Source organism: Lemur catta, chromosome 6 (genome assembly GCF_020740605.2).
Source record: "Lemur catta isolate mLemCat1 chromosome 6, mLemCat1.pri, whole genome shotgun sequence".
Taxonomy (NCBI): Eukaryota; Metazoa; Chordata; class Mammalia; order Primates; family Lemuridae; genus Lemur; species Lemur catta.
The window spans coordinates 35610580-35630741 of NC_059133.1; the positions used below are offsets into that span (position 1 = coordinate 35610580).

General features: G+C 38.7%; 1 protein-coding gene and 1 pseudogene across 2 annotated transcripts in view; one reads left to right on the forward strand and one right to left on the reverse strand.

Moving 5' to 3' along the window:
• Positions 1 to 20162, forward strand: part of LOC123639490 — a 118280-nt pseudogene that overhangs the window by 55575 nt on the left and 42543 nt on the right.
• SYT1 (synaptotagmin 1) overlaps positions 1849 to 20162 on the reverse strand; it is a 195684-nt gene continuing 177370 nt past the window's right edge. The window contains exons 7-8 of one of the 2 annotated variants that reach the window (XM_045553316.1): positions 9296 to 9429; positions 1849 to 4960 (exon numbers count right to left, since the gene is read on the reverse strand). In XM_045553316.1, coding sequence (XP_045409272.1) covers positions 4754 to 4960; positions 9296 to 9429 — 341 coding nt within the window. In that variant the 3' untranslated portion in view covers positions 1849 to 4753. The remainder of the gene's footprint in view (positions 4961 to 9295; positions 9430 to 20162) is intronic. The other variant, XM_045553317.1, reaches the window with a different exon arrangement.

Consider the following 20162-nt stretch of genomic DNA (forward strand, 5'->3'; position numbering starts at 1 on the left):
TTTCTAAACTTACGTTTATAACCCTTTGCCAACTGCTTCCTCACAGTGTACAGTATTTAAGTGTGGCTGTCTAAGCAGTTTTGGCAGTGACTAATAGAGCTGACTGAAGGAAGTATGATGTAGCCAGCCATCAAAGACATGATTGTGGATATGCTTGTCAAATGAGATCGATTTTGCAGAAGTCTTGCCCACTCCTTGACATGAGTAACTCCTACCCAAGTTCCTGTAGTACTTCGCTCTATTGTTGTCTTCTCTGGAAAACTCTTCTTGCTATCTCCTCCCCAAAGAATGTGTTGTAGGATGGGATCCCCAAGATACAGGTTCTGAGATGGAGCTGTACATGAAGAGGTTTTATTGGGGGGGTGCTCTCGGAAACAACACCTGCGAAGAAGTGAGGAAAACTAGTTGGGCAGAGGGAGAGGTTGAACTGCAGTGCAGTTGCAAAACAGTCTCAACTAACCTTTGTGGCTATGAAACGGAGATAACACTTCAGAGAGATTCTGAATCAGCAGTTGAGTGTGGGCTGCTCCAAGGGAAGACGCATGCACTTAGGTGAGATGGCTTCCTTCAGTAGAGGGCAGAGGGACACAGCTGTCAGCTGTTAGCAGACAACACTTCTGGCAGCTGCAGGATGCGTGCCCTGATGCTGAAGGGGGATCATGGTGATACACCATGGTGTTAGCGGCCTCCGAGTAGAGGTTTTCCCAAGTTCTTGGTGATCTTCGGGAAAAGAATTTCAGGACACACCATGTAACCCAAGCAAAGTAACAGTTTTTTTTTTTTTTTAATTCAAAGTGAAAGTACACTCTCAACAAAGAGAGCAGGCAGGCTGGAAAACAGCAGCTGCACTGGGAGGAAGTGGTTTCCGGTCTTTTGAAGTCTTACTAATTGGGGGGAGGAATATTCAAGACTAAGGGATTGGTTTTTACTAAGAATTGGGCAGTAATACCTAGAATTGAGTTTCTTCCCATTTGCATACTTTATATGGTTGTTTTGGAATTGTGATGATAATTTCAAAGGTGGAGAAATTTTAAAACCACAATGTCAATGATATTGTAATTAGCCAAAGTTCATGAAAGGTGGCAGAGATAGCTGACAAGGCGGATAAAGCCGGTTCTTGCCTGTGTTATCAGCCTGTCTAGTTAGCTTCTGAGGGCTATTTACTTTAACACGTGCACACAATCTTTAAGCCTCTGCTCCCAGTCTAAGCTGTGTCCCAGTTTCCTATTCTAACAATGGTGTCCACTACAATTGGCCCAGGGAAAGTTCTCAGGGGCCCAAGACCCTTACTTTTAAGCATACATAGTGCATTGGGATAGTGTATTTGCATGTCAGTCTGAGACTAGGCTCCAGCATCTGGTAAAAACATGGTACACGGTAGGTACTGGATAAATGTCGAATTTAGCGGAGAAAAGGCATTTACTCTTTTCTCCTAGCTATTCCAGTAGACATGGAATTTAATGCATCATGCTGTCCTCTGAAAATGAGGTTAAAACAATCTTGGTTTCAGTCCCCTTCTGGAGAAGCTATGTGACTTAGGCTCTGGAGTGAAAATCCTGGAGAACGTATTTTGGGCAAAGTCTGCCAGATTAATTAATTTAAACAGGAATAGAGGAACACATGTTGAGAATGACACACTGTCCAGGAACACTGAGTAGTAATGGCCAAATGCCCTTGGGGCATTGTTTTCCCTTCAGCCACTCTGTATTCGTAGATGTGACTCAGAAGCTGGCGTTCGGTGCAAGCTTTTGTTGAGCTGCTGCTACTTCCAGCAGTTCCCAAAAGTCAGCAGGGCACTGACTCACCACCAGCGTCAGGTAAAGAAAAGAGTTGAAAGGCAGCAACATCAACAGGAAATAAAACATTTTTATTGAATATCCATGTAATAGGTTAAGTCATTTTTAACAACAATCAGAAAACTACTGTGGAATTCACTACACAAAATGAAACAAAATTTAAACCACCTCATCAAAAAATGAAGGTAAAATACAGCTATAGTAGTTGGCTCGCGGGCCACGAGCCATATGGCAGAAGAAAACACCCCAACATTTCTACAAGATACAGAGAAAACCCACACATAGAAACACTCAAGCAGGCAGTAAATATACACAAAGGCAACTAGGATCTTTCTAGAGCATCGGATTCTAATACTTTACACAGCTTTGTCAGAAAGGTACATGTGGCTTATTTGAGGATGAATCTTGGTCATAAAGCAGGTTCGCTCACTGACTTATGGAAGATGGTATAGTACCAACTGATTCTATGGTGACAATCCCATGTCTGGCAGTGTTGCAAGAGAATGCATTCGCAGTACTTCAATGCAAGAAATAATGTATATTCGGCAGCTTGAACCTGCTTGGTTTAAAGTGTTGTTTCATTGTGAACAACTTAAAGTTGAATACAGTGAAATTAAATGTCAGTTTCTGGTATTTAAGAAATTTTTAAAAGTCAATCAACTCCCTCTCTTTGGTAGGATTTGGTCCTTTAAATTGGAAAGAGTCTCACTTCAATTTTCTGTTCCAACTGATATTTAATCTCATCTTATGACTGGCATATTTTCTATTATCTGTTTTTTAAGAAATGTGGACCATCACCAGAAGAAGGAGATATATTGCTTTCCTTTTGTCCTTTGTGTCTGTCCCAGTTCTAAAGAGTTTTGCTATGACTGGGCTGAAGACTGAAAGGGCTTGTCCCTTCTTTGATGTGGAACAAATAATGACAGAAATTATAGTCTTATTGGGAGACAACCAACCCCATATTCAAAGCCTGCCATCAGCCAATTTTGAACCCTCTTGAGTTTTTAGGAAAACATGGCATGATATCCGAAAGTCTGAACATGAGGCTAATGCTTAGTTTACCTCCATTTTTTTGGTATTTGTGAAGATAAACTTTCACCTCAGAACATCGCTACTATCTATGGCCTGGAAATTAAAATGGGTCACAGAAGTGAGTGGGGATAAAAGCCTAGATGCAGAGTAAGATCATAGGCTGCCCTTCCACAAAGTGGTTGTCTACCATAATGGGGAAAAATATGGAATATTGCACAGTGCTTGACAAAATGCTGTGTGTTCTACCCCATTCTATGTATCTTTCTTGTCCTATGCATAGCTTTTCAGTTCTGAATTGGTCCTTTGTAATGAGAACTGTTTGTGCTACACACACCTTGGGCAGTGCAGTAGAAGGGAATGGCAGTATTGTTACAATATCACTACGGAATAAATTGAGTGCTATCCACTGAGGAAACTACGTGTCTAAGCACACACAGCAGTCACAGTGTTACACAGAGCAGTCCTTTAAGACTCTTATGGAATGACTAGTAGCTTCATAATAGTGCCATTTACTACGTAATAACATTGAAAACATTTAAAAACTCCTCCTAAATCAAGCATCTAGTATACATAAGAGGTTGCTTCAGTTTTCTAGAACTTGTTCTTGGTTTTGTTTCACCTTTTTTTAAAGGACAAATTAAAACTTATTTAAGTAAAAAGAGCATATAAAAAGATCACTAGCTGTCTGTTTTGGCTTAATTGAAGTGCATTCAGAACTATGGCTAATTATTTTTTTTTTCATCTTTTGATGGGATTACAATACTGTCCGTTTACCACAAAGTAATTTTGTGTAATAAGCACAGATTGCTATGTTAAAAATATTCTGCATTCCTTCTAATTTGGTTTTGTATAATAAAATATTTTGTTACAAAGTCTAATGTGCAAACATTTTGGAATTAGTATAGGTGTGAAATCTGGAACAGAATTCACAGGATGCACATTTTGTATAAAGGGGATCATGGAGAGCTACTAATTTCTTTTTAAATAGTCAGGCAATATTTCAGAAATGTTGACTTCTCTCCTCAGCTTCTTTCCCCCCACCCTATCCCCAAACAAATGCATGCACACACACACACACTCACATACGAACCACCCACGCACAAACACACACACACACACACACACACACACGCAGGATACCGTGTTGTTACTCTATATGCAGTAATATGAAATCACTGACTCCTATTCAGTTGCTTCCTCAAATGTAAGAGTGAAGCCCTGATTTTAGCTCTGTAGATACGTACAGACAGATGCTATTCTGGTTTGTGGCTTTGCTTCCTTGAGGTCAGCCTGGATACTGCTGCTCAGATCATGCTATTTTGCCTGTGAAGGAATTCTACAAAATTGGATTCACCCACCAAATATGTGGTGTAAGCATATTTTGGTACTCAAATGATTCAATAGAAAGCTCAGGTTTAAGTTGTCCTTTAAGATGTCAGTTTAACTGTGCTAGTGCCTTACAAGTGGATATTTTTGCTGGAATGCAGACGATACTATATTTGCCATATAATATATTATCAGCTCTCCTATATCTCAGTCAATTTACATAGTTTAAAATAGAACATCTTATTAAAAACATCTAGATATACACAGATTATGAAACACAACATACAAATACACAAACTAGAAATAAATCTTTAGCATACTGATATATACAACGGTGTGATACAATAAATAATTTCAGTCATGCTCTATCTACACATCATATTGCTTAAAAGAAGAGTAGATTTGGAGGGCAGTGGTATGATGAAGGGCTTAGGGGCTTTCTACATTTAAATTTGTGCAAATTAAAACAGGATTTGAAGTACCACTGAATTGTGTTAGGAACGCATGGCTGGAAAAATGAAAGGACCCATATTACTGAGGTATTTACAGATACTGGCTAAAGAGCACTAGGTGGGCAAATGCAGAAAGGCTTCTTTCCTTTACTTCTTGACGGCCAGCATGGCATCAACTTCCTCCTCTACCTGCAGGGTGTGCCACTGGGCAATAGGTCGCCTGGGGTTGGCCAGCATGTCTGACCAGTGTCGCAGCTCCGCGCCGGTGCTGTTGTAGCCCACAAAGACTTTGCCGATGGCATCGTTCTTGCCAATCTTGTCATAGTCCAAAACAGTTACCACCACTTGCACTTTCTGAAAGAGGACACAACATAAATATTAATCATCTAGCTCTAAAGATAAAGCCCTACTACAAAGCTTTTGAGATCTAGGGAACTGGAAATAAGAAGAATCAATCTCCAACCACCAAGAGGAGGAAGAAAATGACTTGAATATAAAAACTTGAGTTGAATCTATTTTTCCATTACTACATCATCCTTGCTGCCATCACCACCTTAATACTCAAATGTTAATTTTTTTTAGATGCCTTTTCTGGTTTTATTTTAATTACATTTTTTTAAATTTCAGCATATTATGGGGGTACAAATGTTTAGGTTACGTATATTGCCCTTGCCCCTCCCCCCAAGTCAGAGTCAAATGTTAATTTTTATTATATATTTTGTACTAAGTCTTTCGCAAGAACTAACTCAGGTAGATAGTCCTCATAATAGATCCTATTCATACCGCTATTTTATAGATAAGGATGCTTGAAGCTCAGAGAAGTTACATTATCTGTCTGAGGTTGTTAAGGAATCAGCTGTTTGGTTTCCAAAGCCTATGCTGTACCAGTGGTCCCCAAACTTTTTGGCACCAGAGACCATTTTCATGGAAGAAAATTTTTCCACGGACCGGGGTAGGAGGGATGGTTTAGAGATGACTCAAGTACATTACATTTATTGTGTACTTTATTTCTATTATTATTACATTGTAATATATAATGAAATAATTATACAACTCACCATAGGTTGGGGACCCTTGTATGTAAACCACCATGCCATGCTGCCTGTGTCAAGTTTATTTAAGCTTTATATCTATTTGTTTCAGTTGTCTCATCTGGGAAAGTTCTGGCCTTGGTGCTCAGGCCATTCGTTTTTTGGCTGTAAGTCCCAGAGCAACCATGTATAATAATCCCATTCGGGGCGGTGGGGGGGAGGGCAGCATTTTACAATAAATTAATATAGAATTTCAATTAAACATAATGATTGTGAGCATAAAATGTGATAATATAGTGAAAGTCTCTAAAAAGTAGTAATAAAGATATTTCTTTCTCATCTATAATTCTCTCAATAAACATTTATTGACTAACTACTATGTATCTGGCATAGACATCAAATGGAAATAACCTTTTAGGCCACATAGGATTTACTTCAGTGAATCCATCAGATTTTGAAGGTTTACTTAATAACTTACTTTTTGGAACTGACTGAACCGATGAAATCAAACCTGTATCATTATGGTATGAAAGATATACTTTTTAAAAGCACATTTCAGCTGTGCTTCCTAAGTAATGAATTTGCTTAGTCAGAATATGTGATGGCTTCAACCTATCAACTGAGTGCAAAGATAAAAGAAGAGTTTAAAATATAGTAGAATATATAGCATTTGATGACCAGAGTTAAAAGTAGCAGAAAATGTAATGAAAGCTTGGACCAGATGAAGATCCAGCTGAGTTATAGACCATTAGTGGACTTTGTACTCTTGAAGACTGAATTATTGTACCAATGTGCTGAGAGATGTCATTGACATATGGCTTCAGAATAGAGAAAATGATCATTTCTGAAAGTAGAATTGAGAATGTAAAATACAACACACTGGCAATAAAGGAGACAATTTTTCCTTCTGCAGCCTTGGGGTGATTCCATTGTTAAGGGAATTAACTATCCACTGGATGGTATTTGGAACCAAGAACAAGGAGGTTGCCTTGATTCTCAGAACTTGTCCCAAGCAAATTCATCAGGATGCAATTGTATTGCAGGGAATGGGGTGAGGGACATTATGTACAAAAGGAACAGGGGTCTTCAGAATTTGGAGTGAGTTTTGATTATTCCATTTAGGATGCATTGATTAGTAGCATTCAAGACAAAATATCCTTGTGAAGGCCTTGGATTAATTTTTCCACTGCATACATAGTTTATTTCTATATTTTTGGAGGGGAAGGGTGACATTTTCATGTGCTTTTGGAAATCAGCATATTTTGCTTCTTTCATAATATATTTCATAGGGATAGAGAAAGATTGAAGGACAGGCAGATAATCTTATAACTTCAGGATAAGGGAAACCTAAACTCCTGTTTTAGTATGTAGAACACTCAATTATTTTTTCTAGGGAAATGCAAAGACTAGAAAAGCAACCTCTTGGGAGAAAAAAGAACAAATTGACTCAAGGAGCAGAGAAAGAGGGATACAAAGGAGTTCTCATTATTTCCGTCTAATGTGCTCTATAGAGGGCTTGGTTTTCTCTGTTCTGACAAAATGTTATCTCCTCTAAAATGCTGCCCCAGAAACCCAATATATGTTTTGCTTTTAATGTGCCTCACTTTTATTACATTTGCATTTTCTGCAATTTGTAGTTGAAAAAGGATATTTATTTTAAAGGTATGAAATTATAGCTCAAAGGAGGAGGTTTTCAATAGGATTTTTAATTTCGGTGCCCTTCTTTGTACTGTCTTGTGGAATTAAAAAATAAAATGCCAGGAGGTATTAGTTTCCATAGAAATAAGATCTTAGAACTCAAAAGAGCTCACTGAACAAATATTGCAAAATACATTGTTGGAGAAAATTGATGTCTTAGGGGTTCGTGAGTGGGTCCAGAGCAGTGGGTTCACTGGTTTAGGCTACTGAGCAAGTTACTGGGGACAAGGACTTTACCTATATAGTTGTTGAAAGTAAATAGGTATGTATAATTTTTTACCATCTGAAAATGTATGTGAGAAAGGTTATATAAAAACCATGAACTGACATGAGGATGGTGGGGTTATTGGTTATTGCTGGCCATTTAAAACTGCCCTATACATACAGTAGCTACTAGCCATATCTAGCAGTCTTGAGTTAAATTTAAGTAAATGGAAATTAAATAACATTCCTTGGTTACATTAGTGACTGAGGTGCTCAGTAGCCACCTGTGGCTACTATGTTGGACAGCATGGATGAGAAAAAATTTATATTGTCACTGAGTTCTATCGGACAGCACTGACTTATATGTTGATTTAATCTTATTGGTAGATACATTTTCTAATAAAATGTTAATTGAAAAAGAGAGGACATTAGCATTGTGAATAATGATAATAATGATGTGAGCCATTTACTCTGTGTTCCTATGTGCTAGGCATGGTTCCAAGTGCTTTTATATGCATAAGCTCACTTCGACATAGATTTTGTTATCCATGTCAAAATATTTTATACATGAGGAAATGCTAAGCCTTTCTTTATATATAAAACTGGAATAATAATAGTACTTCTCTGATAAGCTTCTTCTAAGGAGTAAATGAAATTACATGTGCAAAGTACTTAACTTGGACCAAGGCATGTAATAAATATACAATAATTGTAGCTATTATATTAGTTTTCTTCATGGAATAAAGCTGTGATTCATTCATAAGCTACTGTCTTCTAAGAATAGATGAAAAATAAATGATCAATATTTGCTGACTCTTGTGATTCCAAACCTTTATAAGGTTCCATGTTGTGGGTTTGATGTCTACTTTTCATTTCTCCTTCAAGTTATGGGCAAAATTTACATCGCTGAAAATATAGACTTACAATTATTTAATAAAATGTAAAAATAGTGTTGCTTTATATAATTTGACTTTCTGATACCCATTAAAAGTTAGCAAAAAATGGCCCATAAAATATTGGATGTGAACTTTGGATTCTGATAGTCTAACTATGGAGAAGGGGTGAGAAAATTTAAATACTTTTAAAAATTCCTAAATAATAATATCACATACTCTATCATTGTGGCTACATGTACAATCTTATTTTGGACATATTAACCACAAGGTCTTTTAATAGAATACTTCCTATCATAATTCTTGTCTAGCAAATTATGGCTCCATCTTTATAAAAATACCTATCCATTCCAACTCAGACACAGGAAGCTGAATTTAAACAATTAGAAGTACAACTTAGCCTGATTTTTCTATAGTTAATCATCTTTTGATAAAGATTCAACATACTGCATATTTACCATCCACCAAAAATATTTCTCTTATCTCTATTTCTCACTCTAAAGATCTGATAAGGAGAATTACTGTGGCCTGTGAGTAAATAGTGAAAGCCCATTACTCTTGGCCTTTTAACCTTTGTAGGTACAATTTTTGAGTTAGCAGAGTTGTTCTGTTGATTTTCTTTTTCCTACTTTATTTCTGGTCAACAGCATGCCAGCTGTTTTTGGCTGACAAATCGGTATATCCTGTGCTGTATATTATATCACATCCCTCTTGATGTAGCTCAAGCATCAAATGTGCATGTGGATAAGAATGGTAGTTCTAATGAAGGCATGTGCACTGATAATTTACAAAGTCTGTGCGTATAATTTATGAGGTCTGAGGAATGAAATGGAATGGGAAGACAAAATTGTGTTTGACATTACCTGGATTTGCTCAAAAGGTACTTCAAAGCTGAATGACTCATTGTAGTAGGGGTTAAGTGTGTTCTTTTTAATGGTTGTCTTTTTCTTCTTCAGCCTCTTGCCATTCTGCATCAGATGAATCTTCACATACGGATCTGAAAAACAAGAACAAAAACTTTAGGAGATCAGAAACATATTTTAGACCATAATTTAGCTTATAAAAGGACCAAGTATTTCCAACTGATAAATAATTATATAACATGTTTAGTATTTTTAAAAATTTTAAGCAGTTTTTATTGAAAGATTTGAAGTAAGCTATGGGGCATTTTTTTTTTTTCTGGCATATTTCAACATTTACAGTTGGATTTAGGAAATGAGAGTAAATAGTGTGCTGGTAAACCAGTTCTTTGGGAAAGAAAAAGTCTTGACATGTTGTTGCATTTGTCAGTGTCTGTGATATAAATAAATACTCTAACCAAGGCTGATTTCAAGCCACTAACAGTTTAATAACTGGCTTGCAAAATCCCTGAGAATTTAACAATTTGCTGTTGTGAGCTGGCAAAGGGCTTGCCTGCAGCACATCACTGCATGGGAATAAAACTCCTACCAGAGAGATGACAAAGGAATCATTTCATTCACTTGTTTATTCATTTCCTTGACCAGTGTCACTTGAGTGCCTGTGATGCAGTAGGCACTGTTAGGCCAGGGATGTAACAGTGAACACAACAGACCATGCCTGTCTTCAGACTTGTGGGGAAATAGACAATGGAATTTCAGACTTGGGGAAAGAGACAATAAACTTGTAAAGAAACAAAATGCACATGACATTACAAGTTGACAAGAGTGCTCTGGAAGAAAAGAGCAGAATAGAGATATGACAGAGAATACCAGGGATGGTATGGTGAAGGGTAAGGCAGGGATGGAATTGTTAGATTGCTCAGGAAAGGCCTCCGTGGAGGTAACATTGAAGCTGAGATGTGAACGTTGAAGAGGGAGAAGAGGCCAACTGTGTGTGTGTGTGTGAGAGAGAGAGAGAGAGAGAGAGAGAGAGAGAGAGAGGCCTGAACATTCCTAGGTAGAGAAGAATTTCAAGTGTTCAAGGAAAAGGGAAGAGGCCAGTACACACAGAATAATGAGAAAAGGGGCAGAAAGATTCCCTGAGCAGGTACCCGAAAGCCTCATTAGGCAAAGTTAAAGTAATAAGTCATTGGAAGGGTAAGACAATTCCCGCTCTTAGCTCCCATTACTAATGGATAAATGACATACCTTTAGGTCACTAGAAACCAATGCCCAGGATAGAAAGAAAAATCTCTACTGTTTTCTTAAACATTTTTCCATTTCATAGGTACTGCATGTTCATTATAGAAAAAAAAAATCAGCAATGATAAAAAAGAAAAAAATTTAAATTCATGATTTTACTGTCCCCAAATAACCACCGCTAAGCCTTCCAAATTTTCTCTCTTCTCTTTCAAAACATGTAGAGCTGAGAGAAACTTTACAGATAATCTAGTCTAATGCCCACATATTTTTAGAAGAGAAAACTGCAGATGAAAAGAGGTTGTTTTTGTCTTCCTCTCCCTTTTCCCAGTAGAACATGACTCCTAAGAGACAGACACCTTGTCTGTCATATTCACTATTTGAAGTTGCTAAAACAGTGCCTGGCACATATTCAATTTCTGTTGAATGAATAAGTGGAACTTATTTAGGGATTCACAGTGAGTCCCCTGACTCTCATTGCTGTCTTCTTTCCACCATCCCAAAGCCCATGTTACTTGGATATGTGTCATTTGGAATTTTTTTTTTAAATGCTATATGCGATCAAGGGTATCATAATGAAGATTTTCATCAAAATGAAGAATATATTTATAAACCAGGCCTAAGATGAGAAACCAGCTCCATCAACTAAATAGTTGGTCAGTTAAAAATAATCCACCATAAATAACTACAAATGGAGGAAAAAAATCTTTCACGGGGAATCCATCTTACTGTTTACGGCCCATGTTGATTTCTGGTTCAGAGACCTTGTCTGCTTATAAAGTTCCCTGGCTCCCCCATCTAACCTCTTGCACTTTTACAAAGATAGTCAAGCCTCTGGTTGCTGCTTGGCACCAACTAGTACCTTTATATATCGTATATGCCTCCTGTGTGCATGTGTTGCAACTCCATCAACCTGAGGCATAGGTTATCTCAAGAGAAGCCCTGTGACTATTTATTGATTCATTCAACACAATAAACTACAAGCAAAATCCTTGCACATCTACCACTTGAGTAAGCAAATTAAAAGCCCCACAAGATAATTTCAGATTTTGCTAAGAGCTCTGATATGATGTGATTCATGCCTTGAGGAGAACGGGGTAATTTAGAAAGGGTGATCTAGAAAGTCCTCATGAAGGAGGCAAGGTGTGAGCGGAGAACCAAGTGACAAGAAGGAACTAGTCATTTGCAGATATGGTGGAAGCTTGTACTAGCCAGAAAGAGCAGTGCCTGCAAGGGCCCTAAGGTGCACCTCCTCCTGCATGTTTGAGGAACAGTAGAAGACAAGGCGGAGAGAGAGAGGTGCTGAGGTCAAAGAGGTAACGAAGGACCTATTGATCTGTTCCTTTTACAAGCAGAATCTGCTCGTTCTGACAATGATTCAGACTTATTCTAGAGTTTCATGATAAATAAGAGAACAGAGGGTTTAAAAAGGAGCAGGTTTGGAGCTGCTATAAATGGGCTGTCTCAGTCTTTGCTTTTGCAGATTCACCCTGATATAGGTACCAAAGCAACTTATTTTGCAAGCAAAAGTCCCATTTTAATCATAACCAAGGAGGGCAGTAACTTAGCATTCTTATTCTTTATCAGCTTTTGTGCCTAGAGAAGCCTTGACTGTCCAAGCTTGATATGTTCTGTACCTGAGATGGACGCCTTTGAGCGTCTTCTTGGCCCAGCAACCTGAAGTCTTAGATTGCTTCTCCATTTCCTCCAGTCTTCTCTATTCTCATCTAGTCCTTGATTGACTTGATTTTTGAAGTGTCCTCTAGTTCTTTCATGGCATTGAAGTCCTGTCCTGAACTCTGGTACCTTTGGAGATGTCCCTAATCTTTTGCTTAGCTCATTAGTAACTTTTTCTGGGACCTAGACCTTGCTCCTATCTCCCTAACTACTGGCCGAGTTCTCTAATTGGAAATACACCCCCCCAACTATGAGTCACACCTGTGCTTTAAGGACTTTTTTTTTAAAAGTAAAGGTCACCTCTCTTTCAAAATAGGCTTCCGTGTAATTAAATTTGTTCTGTTTCAGGGGCTGCTCTGCAAGCAAATCCTTGTCAGTTCAGAGTTTCTAGGTGGCTTAGAAGTCCTGGTGATTGCATAATTAGACACAATTTTATGGAAATAATAAATTAAGCTGTAATGAGACTCACTAATGTTGCTCTTGCTTTTCTTGAGAACAGCTGCTAGATATCAAGCAAGGTATCTAAACATCCATTAGGTTTTTGGAAACACGTAGATAGCATGGGGAAATATGAAAGCTACAAAATTGGGCTACTATCCCCAGGCATTCTATAACTCTGTGGCTGCATTGATTCATTCTGTTCCCCCAAACAAGCACTCATGGAAATCTTCATCATCTAAATAAATGACAATCCTTCTTCAACACCATTTAGGTAATTCCTGTTGCCACTGAAATAGGTGCAAGACTTGGGATACATCACTTCTTTTATTTGTTTAATTTATCTTAAAAAAATAATAGAGTCCCTTAAAAAAAAAGAAACAACTTTGGTAGAAAGGAGGTCTCTTCTCTGATGTCTGTTTAGTTTTTAATAATGTATGTCTAACATTTCACTTCTAGAAAATAATGAACTGGAATCAGAAATAAGGTTCTTCACTCCCAATAATATCCCACAAATACAATGAATGCAGATTTGTTGCCTCATTTTGGATAATTTTCAGGTCTTTCATTTGGTTTTGCAATCGATGTGGCACCGCTATCCTTCACCCACCACTGTCAGGCTTTCTTTTCATCTGAAATCAGCCTAGCTGGACTTGGATCTCCCTTCTGTAATAATAGCTATTATGACTTTGAGGATTTTCAGGACACTGTAATAGAGTCATCTTCAAACTTTTATATACTGACAAGCCTTTTTGATATAGCAAATTGGGTTTTTTTGCTCCTAGCAGTCATAATTACAGTAGGCAGAATAGTGGCTCTCCCAAAGATGTCCACATCCTAATCCTTGGACCTGTGAGTATGTTACCTTATAGGCAAAAGGAACTTTGCAAATATGATTAAGGTTAAGGATATTGAGATGAGAAGATCATCCTAGATTATCCAGGAAGGCCTAATCTAATCACACGAGTCCTTAAAAACAGAGAACCTTTCCTGGCTATGGTGAGAAAGAGATGTGATAATAGACGACGGGTCAGCCACGCTACACTGCTGGCTTTGAAGATGGAGGGAGGGGCCACAAGCCAAGAAATGTGAGTGGCCTGTAGAAGCTGGAAAAGGCAAAGAAATGGATTCTTACCTAGAGCCCTGCTGACACCTAATTTTAGCCCAGTAAGACTTGAGTCAGACTTCATTTTTATAGATCATTTAAAAAGATTAATTTGTTTTTTAAATTGACAAATAAAAATTGTATGTATTTATCAGGTATTAATATGATGTTTTAAAATATGTATAAATTGTGGAATGGCTAAAGTGAGCTAAATAACATACATTATTTCACATATTTATGATTTTTTTGTGATAACACTTAAAATCTACATTATTAGCAATTTTCAAGAATACAATACATTGTTATTCACCATAGTCACCACATTATACAACGGATTTCTTGAACTTACTCCTCTTATCTAACTGAATGTGTCAGACTTCTAATCTGTAGAACTATAAGATGATAAATACGTGTTGTTATGAGCTACTAAGTTTGTGGTGATTTGTCAAAGCAGCAATAGAAAACTAATACAACAACCAAATTTGAAGAAAGGATCTATTAATTGTCTAGCAAGGTTTGAGGATGAGAGTCAAGTTTCAATAGGTCTAAAAATGATCTTTTGGAAAAAATTGATATTACTTCTATTTTTCTAAAAATGATACCTGTTCTTCAAAGCAAAAGCCTTCAAAATTTTTTTTGCTGAGACAGGGTCTTGCTCTGTTGCCGGGGCTAGAGTTGCAGTGGCATCATCATAGCTCACTGCAAACTTAAACTCCCAGGTTCAAGTGATCCTCCTGCCTCAGCCTCTGGAGTATCTGGGACCACAGCTGTGAGCCACCATGCCTGGCTGATTTTTTAACATTATTTATAGAGACAGGGTTGGTTATGTTGCTCAGGCTGGTCTCCAACTTCTGGCCTCAAGTGATCTTCCTGCCTTGGCCTCCCAAAGTGTTAGGACTACAGGAGTGAGCCACTGTACCTGGCCACTTTGTATTTTTACTTAAAAAAAAAAAAAAGGGAAACATAGAATATACCATCAGAAGATAATACTTATGTACAGATATTTTGGGATCCATGGTAAAATTAGTGAAATGGTTGAAATGTTAGCTGAGAACAATTTTTACAAGGATTAAAATAATAATGTTCCTTTATATTTGTAGAGTACTTTATATATATTATATATACATTTAAAAAAGAATATAATCTCCTTTAATTCTTACAACAATCCCAGTGAGGAACTTGGCCTCAGAAAAGCTCATTTTTTCTAAGAACTCAAACCAGTCTCTTCTGACTCCAAACCTGCTACTCTTTGTGGTATGTTGAGAGACGATTTAATGAGAGACGATTTAGTATAGTGTTTACAAGTACAGACTCTCAAGCCAGACTAACTTGAAACTTGGCTCTGCTACTTACTATCTGTGTGGTCTTGGACAAGTTATTTAACCTCTTCGTGCCATGGTTCCTTCAACTGTAAAGTGGCAAAAATGGTAAGGCCTATCTCATAAAGTTGTAAAGATTAAATTGAGTTACCACATGGAAAGTGTTTCAAAGTGTGTCTGGCACATATTATTAATTAGGATTATAGGTTTATGAGAGGGCTAACATCTAAGTCAGCATCTGTGAATCAGACTCTTCTTCAACTCGCTTTGCTGAATTGGTACCCACAATTAGCAAGTGGGAAAAGTCTTTCCCTTTGCTGCAGCAGTAAGCCAAACTGTCCCATTCCCGATCTATTTCTGGAATTAAGCATACCCCCTCTAAGCAACTGGCTCATTAATGAAGAATTTAACCATGTATCAGATAAAAGACAAGGAGAGAATTTCTTCATTACTGCCTGTATGAGTTGGTCTCCAGGTGTGAGATGGGAAACTAATTTAACGTCCTGTATAATTTTCTCCTATTCCTGAAGTCAACAGATCAAATTACACCTAGCTGAAAAGTTAAACTCAGAGATCTAAGTGGCATCTTATTACTGAGGCTCTAGGATAGTGTGGGTCAAACTGATTTACTGAGCTTCTGTCCAGATTCTGAGGCCAGCTACTGCTGACACACTTGGGCATATTATGTTTGAAGTATCCACTTCTCTTATGCTGCTAAAAATGAAGAATCAGAGAAAAGGAATCCCTCAGGCTTGTGATCTGTTGTTATTGTCAGAGATGTGTTAATACCTATTAGTTGTTGGAGAGAGTAATACCTATACCTTTTCCCTTATTCTCTTAACTCCTTTCTACTGTGAGAAAATTTTATAATCTGGTTTCGTCTTTTGGTCTTAGTCATGGAACTTATCCCCATCCCACTTCCCCTTTCCTATTCAGAGTGAGGGAGAGGAAATCATTGTGTTGAAACTGTGGGTATATGACTTGCCAAATCAAATCAAATTGTACCTCAGCACCAAGACAGTGGAGGTTTGGAACAGTGACTACACCATGTGAGAGGGAAGCAGAGGATCTTAGGATGGTGACTCGATGAATGCTTTGGTCTCCCTAGCTGTTTTCAGGGCACAAGATATGGACTTTGACCGGTTTTATGATTACTTGGTCAGCTACAGTCTATGAACAACTCTGAAGATGAAAAGGTAATTCCACAGCTCTGCTAACTGCACAGCCCCTTCTGGATATAATTCGTGGGATGGACAGCCTGTGGTTTGGTGCCATTCTTTTTTCTTCATTTTGTCCATATCCAGGCATGAATTTTGAGTAGAAAAGCTCTTATATATATCTCTCTCATGTTAATTGGTAGGGGTTTCCTTTCCAAAGGGCTCCTTCCAACAACCAGTTCCCAGGAGGCTGATCTAACCCTGGTGCTCCAATCTCTGGCTCTACGTGGTGTGAACCATCACCTCCACATAGTCCTCCAGGCATTGCACTCCATCCCACTCACCTCCAGCTGATAGATCCTGGATACACTGAATCTGCCCTCTTATTCTGGTCAGTGAGTTAGAAGAGTGATGGCAAACATATGCCCCTATTTCCCTGCTGTTCCAATTACCATCCTTCTCTGTCACCCACCACACTGTAAAAATCCTTGGTTGGTTTGACGACCTCAACTGTCTGGAGGGAAAAGAAATAAGGAGGGTGGATGTGGGGATCAAAAGACACCCCAGGAGTTCTCTTTCTTCTAGATAATTCTTCCCCCCGCCTTTTTTTTTTTGGTTCTTTTTTATTGTTTTTCCTGCACCTCTTGTCAGCAGGAACAGATAATTCTTTATCCCACCTTAGCTGGCATTGTCATGGTATTGTTCTTGCTAAACTCTCCCTTGTTCTCTCTTTTTTTTCCCCCTCTCTGAGCTTGAGCTGATCCTCCTTTATTTCTCCTTTTCCTTCCTCTGCCCCAAGACTCACAAGGACACATTTCATGAGTTTATCATATTTGACATCACTGTAACACATGTTTAATAGGATTTTTTTCTGCTTTCCTTTTCTCAGACATTCTGCAATGCAACCCTATGCTTCCAATATTATTGCTACCTCTGTTAAGCAAAGTTTCTGACCACAGAATCTGGCACTAGAATGCAGGGTCTTCACCAACACACGTCACTGGTATAGTTTCAACATGTAGAACTACATCCCCCAAAAAGAACATAAAGGAAACCTGGAGGAAGACTTTGGAGTTAAGTACAAAATTCAGTAAGTGGTTTTCCTCCAATTACAGGGACCCAGTGGGCAAGCTTTGCAGAAATGTAAGTGCTGCCCATGTGCTATACTTTACAGCCACAACCACCCAACTCTTATCCTCCAGACAGAAACCTACTGAGCTCATTCCCTGCCATTTAAGCCTGTTCCTGTGCCATGATTCTAGCCTCCCAGACCAGAAAGTTAGAAAATTGGGAGCCATCTTTGATCCTTTCTTCCCTACTTCTCATGAACAGTTAGCTACTGCTCTGCCAATGTGCCCTCATGTCGTCTGTCCGGTTAATTCTCTTTCTAACCTGTCGCCACATCTCAAGATCAGAAATCCAGTCTCTCTTTCAATTGTGTCTTTAATTTTGAAGCATTTTTCCTAGAATTGTTTAAGCTATATTTGATCCTACCATCCTCCTCATTAAAAATCTTTAGTGGCTTGTGGGCTAAAAAAAAAAAAAAATCTGAACTCTCCCATGGCGTTCGCGGCCCCATCCCAGCTTATTTGTCTCCGTAAACCCTGGGCTCTACTCGTGGTGGATACTCATTGTTCCTCACAGAGAATTTAAAATGCCGTGTCTGGCTGTCCTTCAGGCTGAAATGCTCTTTCTTTCTTTCATCACCTTAAGCTTGGTTTAAAAGTCATCTCTTCCCTGAGGATTTTACTGATGAGTTCCTCAGTCCAAACCTTCAGACAGATCTTCCTTTGCCCTGCGGCATTTTCTTTTGTACTACTGTAAAGTAAATATCTCTTTCTTTTCTGGTATTGAAGGACTTCTGTGGTAATCTAATACCATAAAAACAAGATTCTTATGGGAAAATGTGTTTTGAATTAAGAACATTGGCTTCAAAATGGACTTTGGGGGAAGGCCACTCTCGGCTAAAATGGAAACTGCCTCTAGTCCCAGTCCACACCCTACTTTAACACCCAAGAACATTGTCACCCCCTTCTTCCCTCGGGCAGTTCTAATCCCAGATTATGCTAACTTCACAGAAATATAATTGCCAAACAGCTGGCCGTGAGCAATGATCCTTTTGTGTGATGTAAAAAGGAGCCACCAGAGGCTTTTTGTATTCACAAGGAGAACTAGAAAGCAGCAGTCAAAGCCAAATAATGCAAGATGCCTGCAGTTTGCATTTTGATAATTTTGCATAATTATACCATCTTCTTTCTCAACGACCACAGTGACCATGGGTCCTTGTGAACATGGCCTTTCTATTTCAACCAAAGTCCTCTCTCGATAAGAAATAGCCTCATTTCAGCTGCTGTGTTCAATCCCTTCTGAGCCAGTACCCAGCTTTTGAATAACTTCAGATATTATTCCTTTCATCCTTTTTTCTTTGGATAATGTTCACTAAAGTTCAGTCTACAGTGTGGGATGAAGAAAGTAATACTTGTATCCATTAGGGCTCTGAACTTCAAGTGACTGAAAACCTGTTTCAAATGGTTTAAATTATAAAGGTAACTTACTGGCTTAGATGATGGAAAAGTCCAAAAGTAGGGCTGTGTGGCAGAGATTGTGAATTGTCCCCTAAAATCCATTTTCCCGTCAGTTTTTAAGCAATCAAACCCCTGAAGTTTTACCTAGGAATATTTCTCCCAGACTGTATTATCACTCGGTATGGCCGAATGACTACCTTCTGGCTCTTAGATAGTAATAGAAGCGATATGTGTGACCTCTACGGCATATCCTTAAAGCAGGGGCTATTTTGCCTCCCAAACATCTGGCAATGTCTGGAGACATTTTCGGTTCTCATAACTTGGAGAGGAGGATGTTATGGACATCTAGGGGCTGGAGGCCAGTGATTCTGCTAAACATCCTGCAGTGCACAGCACAGCCCCCAAGAGAAAAGAATTACCAGGCCCAAAATGTCAACAGAGTTTCGATTGGCAAACCCTGCCTCAAAATAAGCTTCCTGACCTCCACTCTTCCTTCCTTTTTTCTTGTAACTGAAACATGGCTGGGATAGGAGGGCAGTGGAGCAGGACTACTTCGCATGAAGACAGCCCTCTAGAGGGGCAGCAGAACAAGATAGGAAGATCCTGGGTCCCTAGAAGACCTCACGGCCCCCAACTGCCTACCAGTCTTGGCCGGCCACCCACCTATGAGGTAGATAAAGGGACACATGAGGGAGGTAAAGATTTTTTAAAAGAAATTTTATCTTTTTGTGCCCCTGTATTTTGGGATCTCTTTGCTACAGCAGTTCAGTCTGTTCCCTGCCTGATACAAATTCAACAATATCAGCAAGGTTCCAGGTTTAGCCTTTCCAGCAGTTCTAGGCTTTCCTCTTGAAGATGCAAATGACTATACCAGCTACAAGTCTCACACCATCACATTAGACCACCCGAGAGAAAAAGAGAGTCTACATCAAGGATCTCCAGTTTATTCTCCCAGTCCCAAGTTATTCTCATTAGACTAACATAAATGAAATAGTGACCCTATATTAATCCCTGTGGTACAGAGAATGTGATGAGCTGGGTTGGCTTAGACCTGAGTTAGGTGTCCATCCTCAAATCAATTAGGAGGGCCAGGTAGAACTACTTTTGGAGTGGGGAAAGGTTGAACTCTATTCTAAGCACAAGGCTGATAGTAGAGGAATAGGGTGGTTTCTCAAACAGGAATCAGAAGGCTCTAACCAAAAGAAGAGGGGATGGAAGTTGAAAGGCAACCAACTAATGTTTATGGAGTTTCCCAACCTAGCATCTCTAGAATACCATCTCTGCCTAAACTTGGAAGTGTGCGTAGACTTATTTGCAGAGAGACATTTTCTTCCCACATGAGATCAAATTCCTAGGAATGAGCCATCAAGCACTTAAAGTGGTCCAGTAGTAGCCAAGACAGTAAAGTTT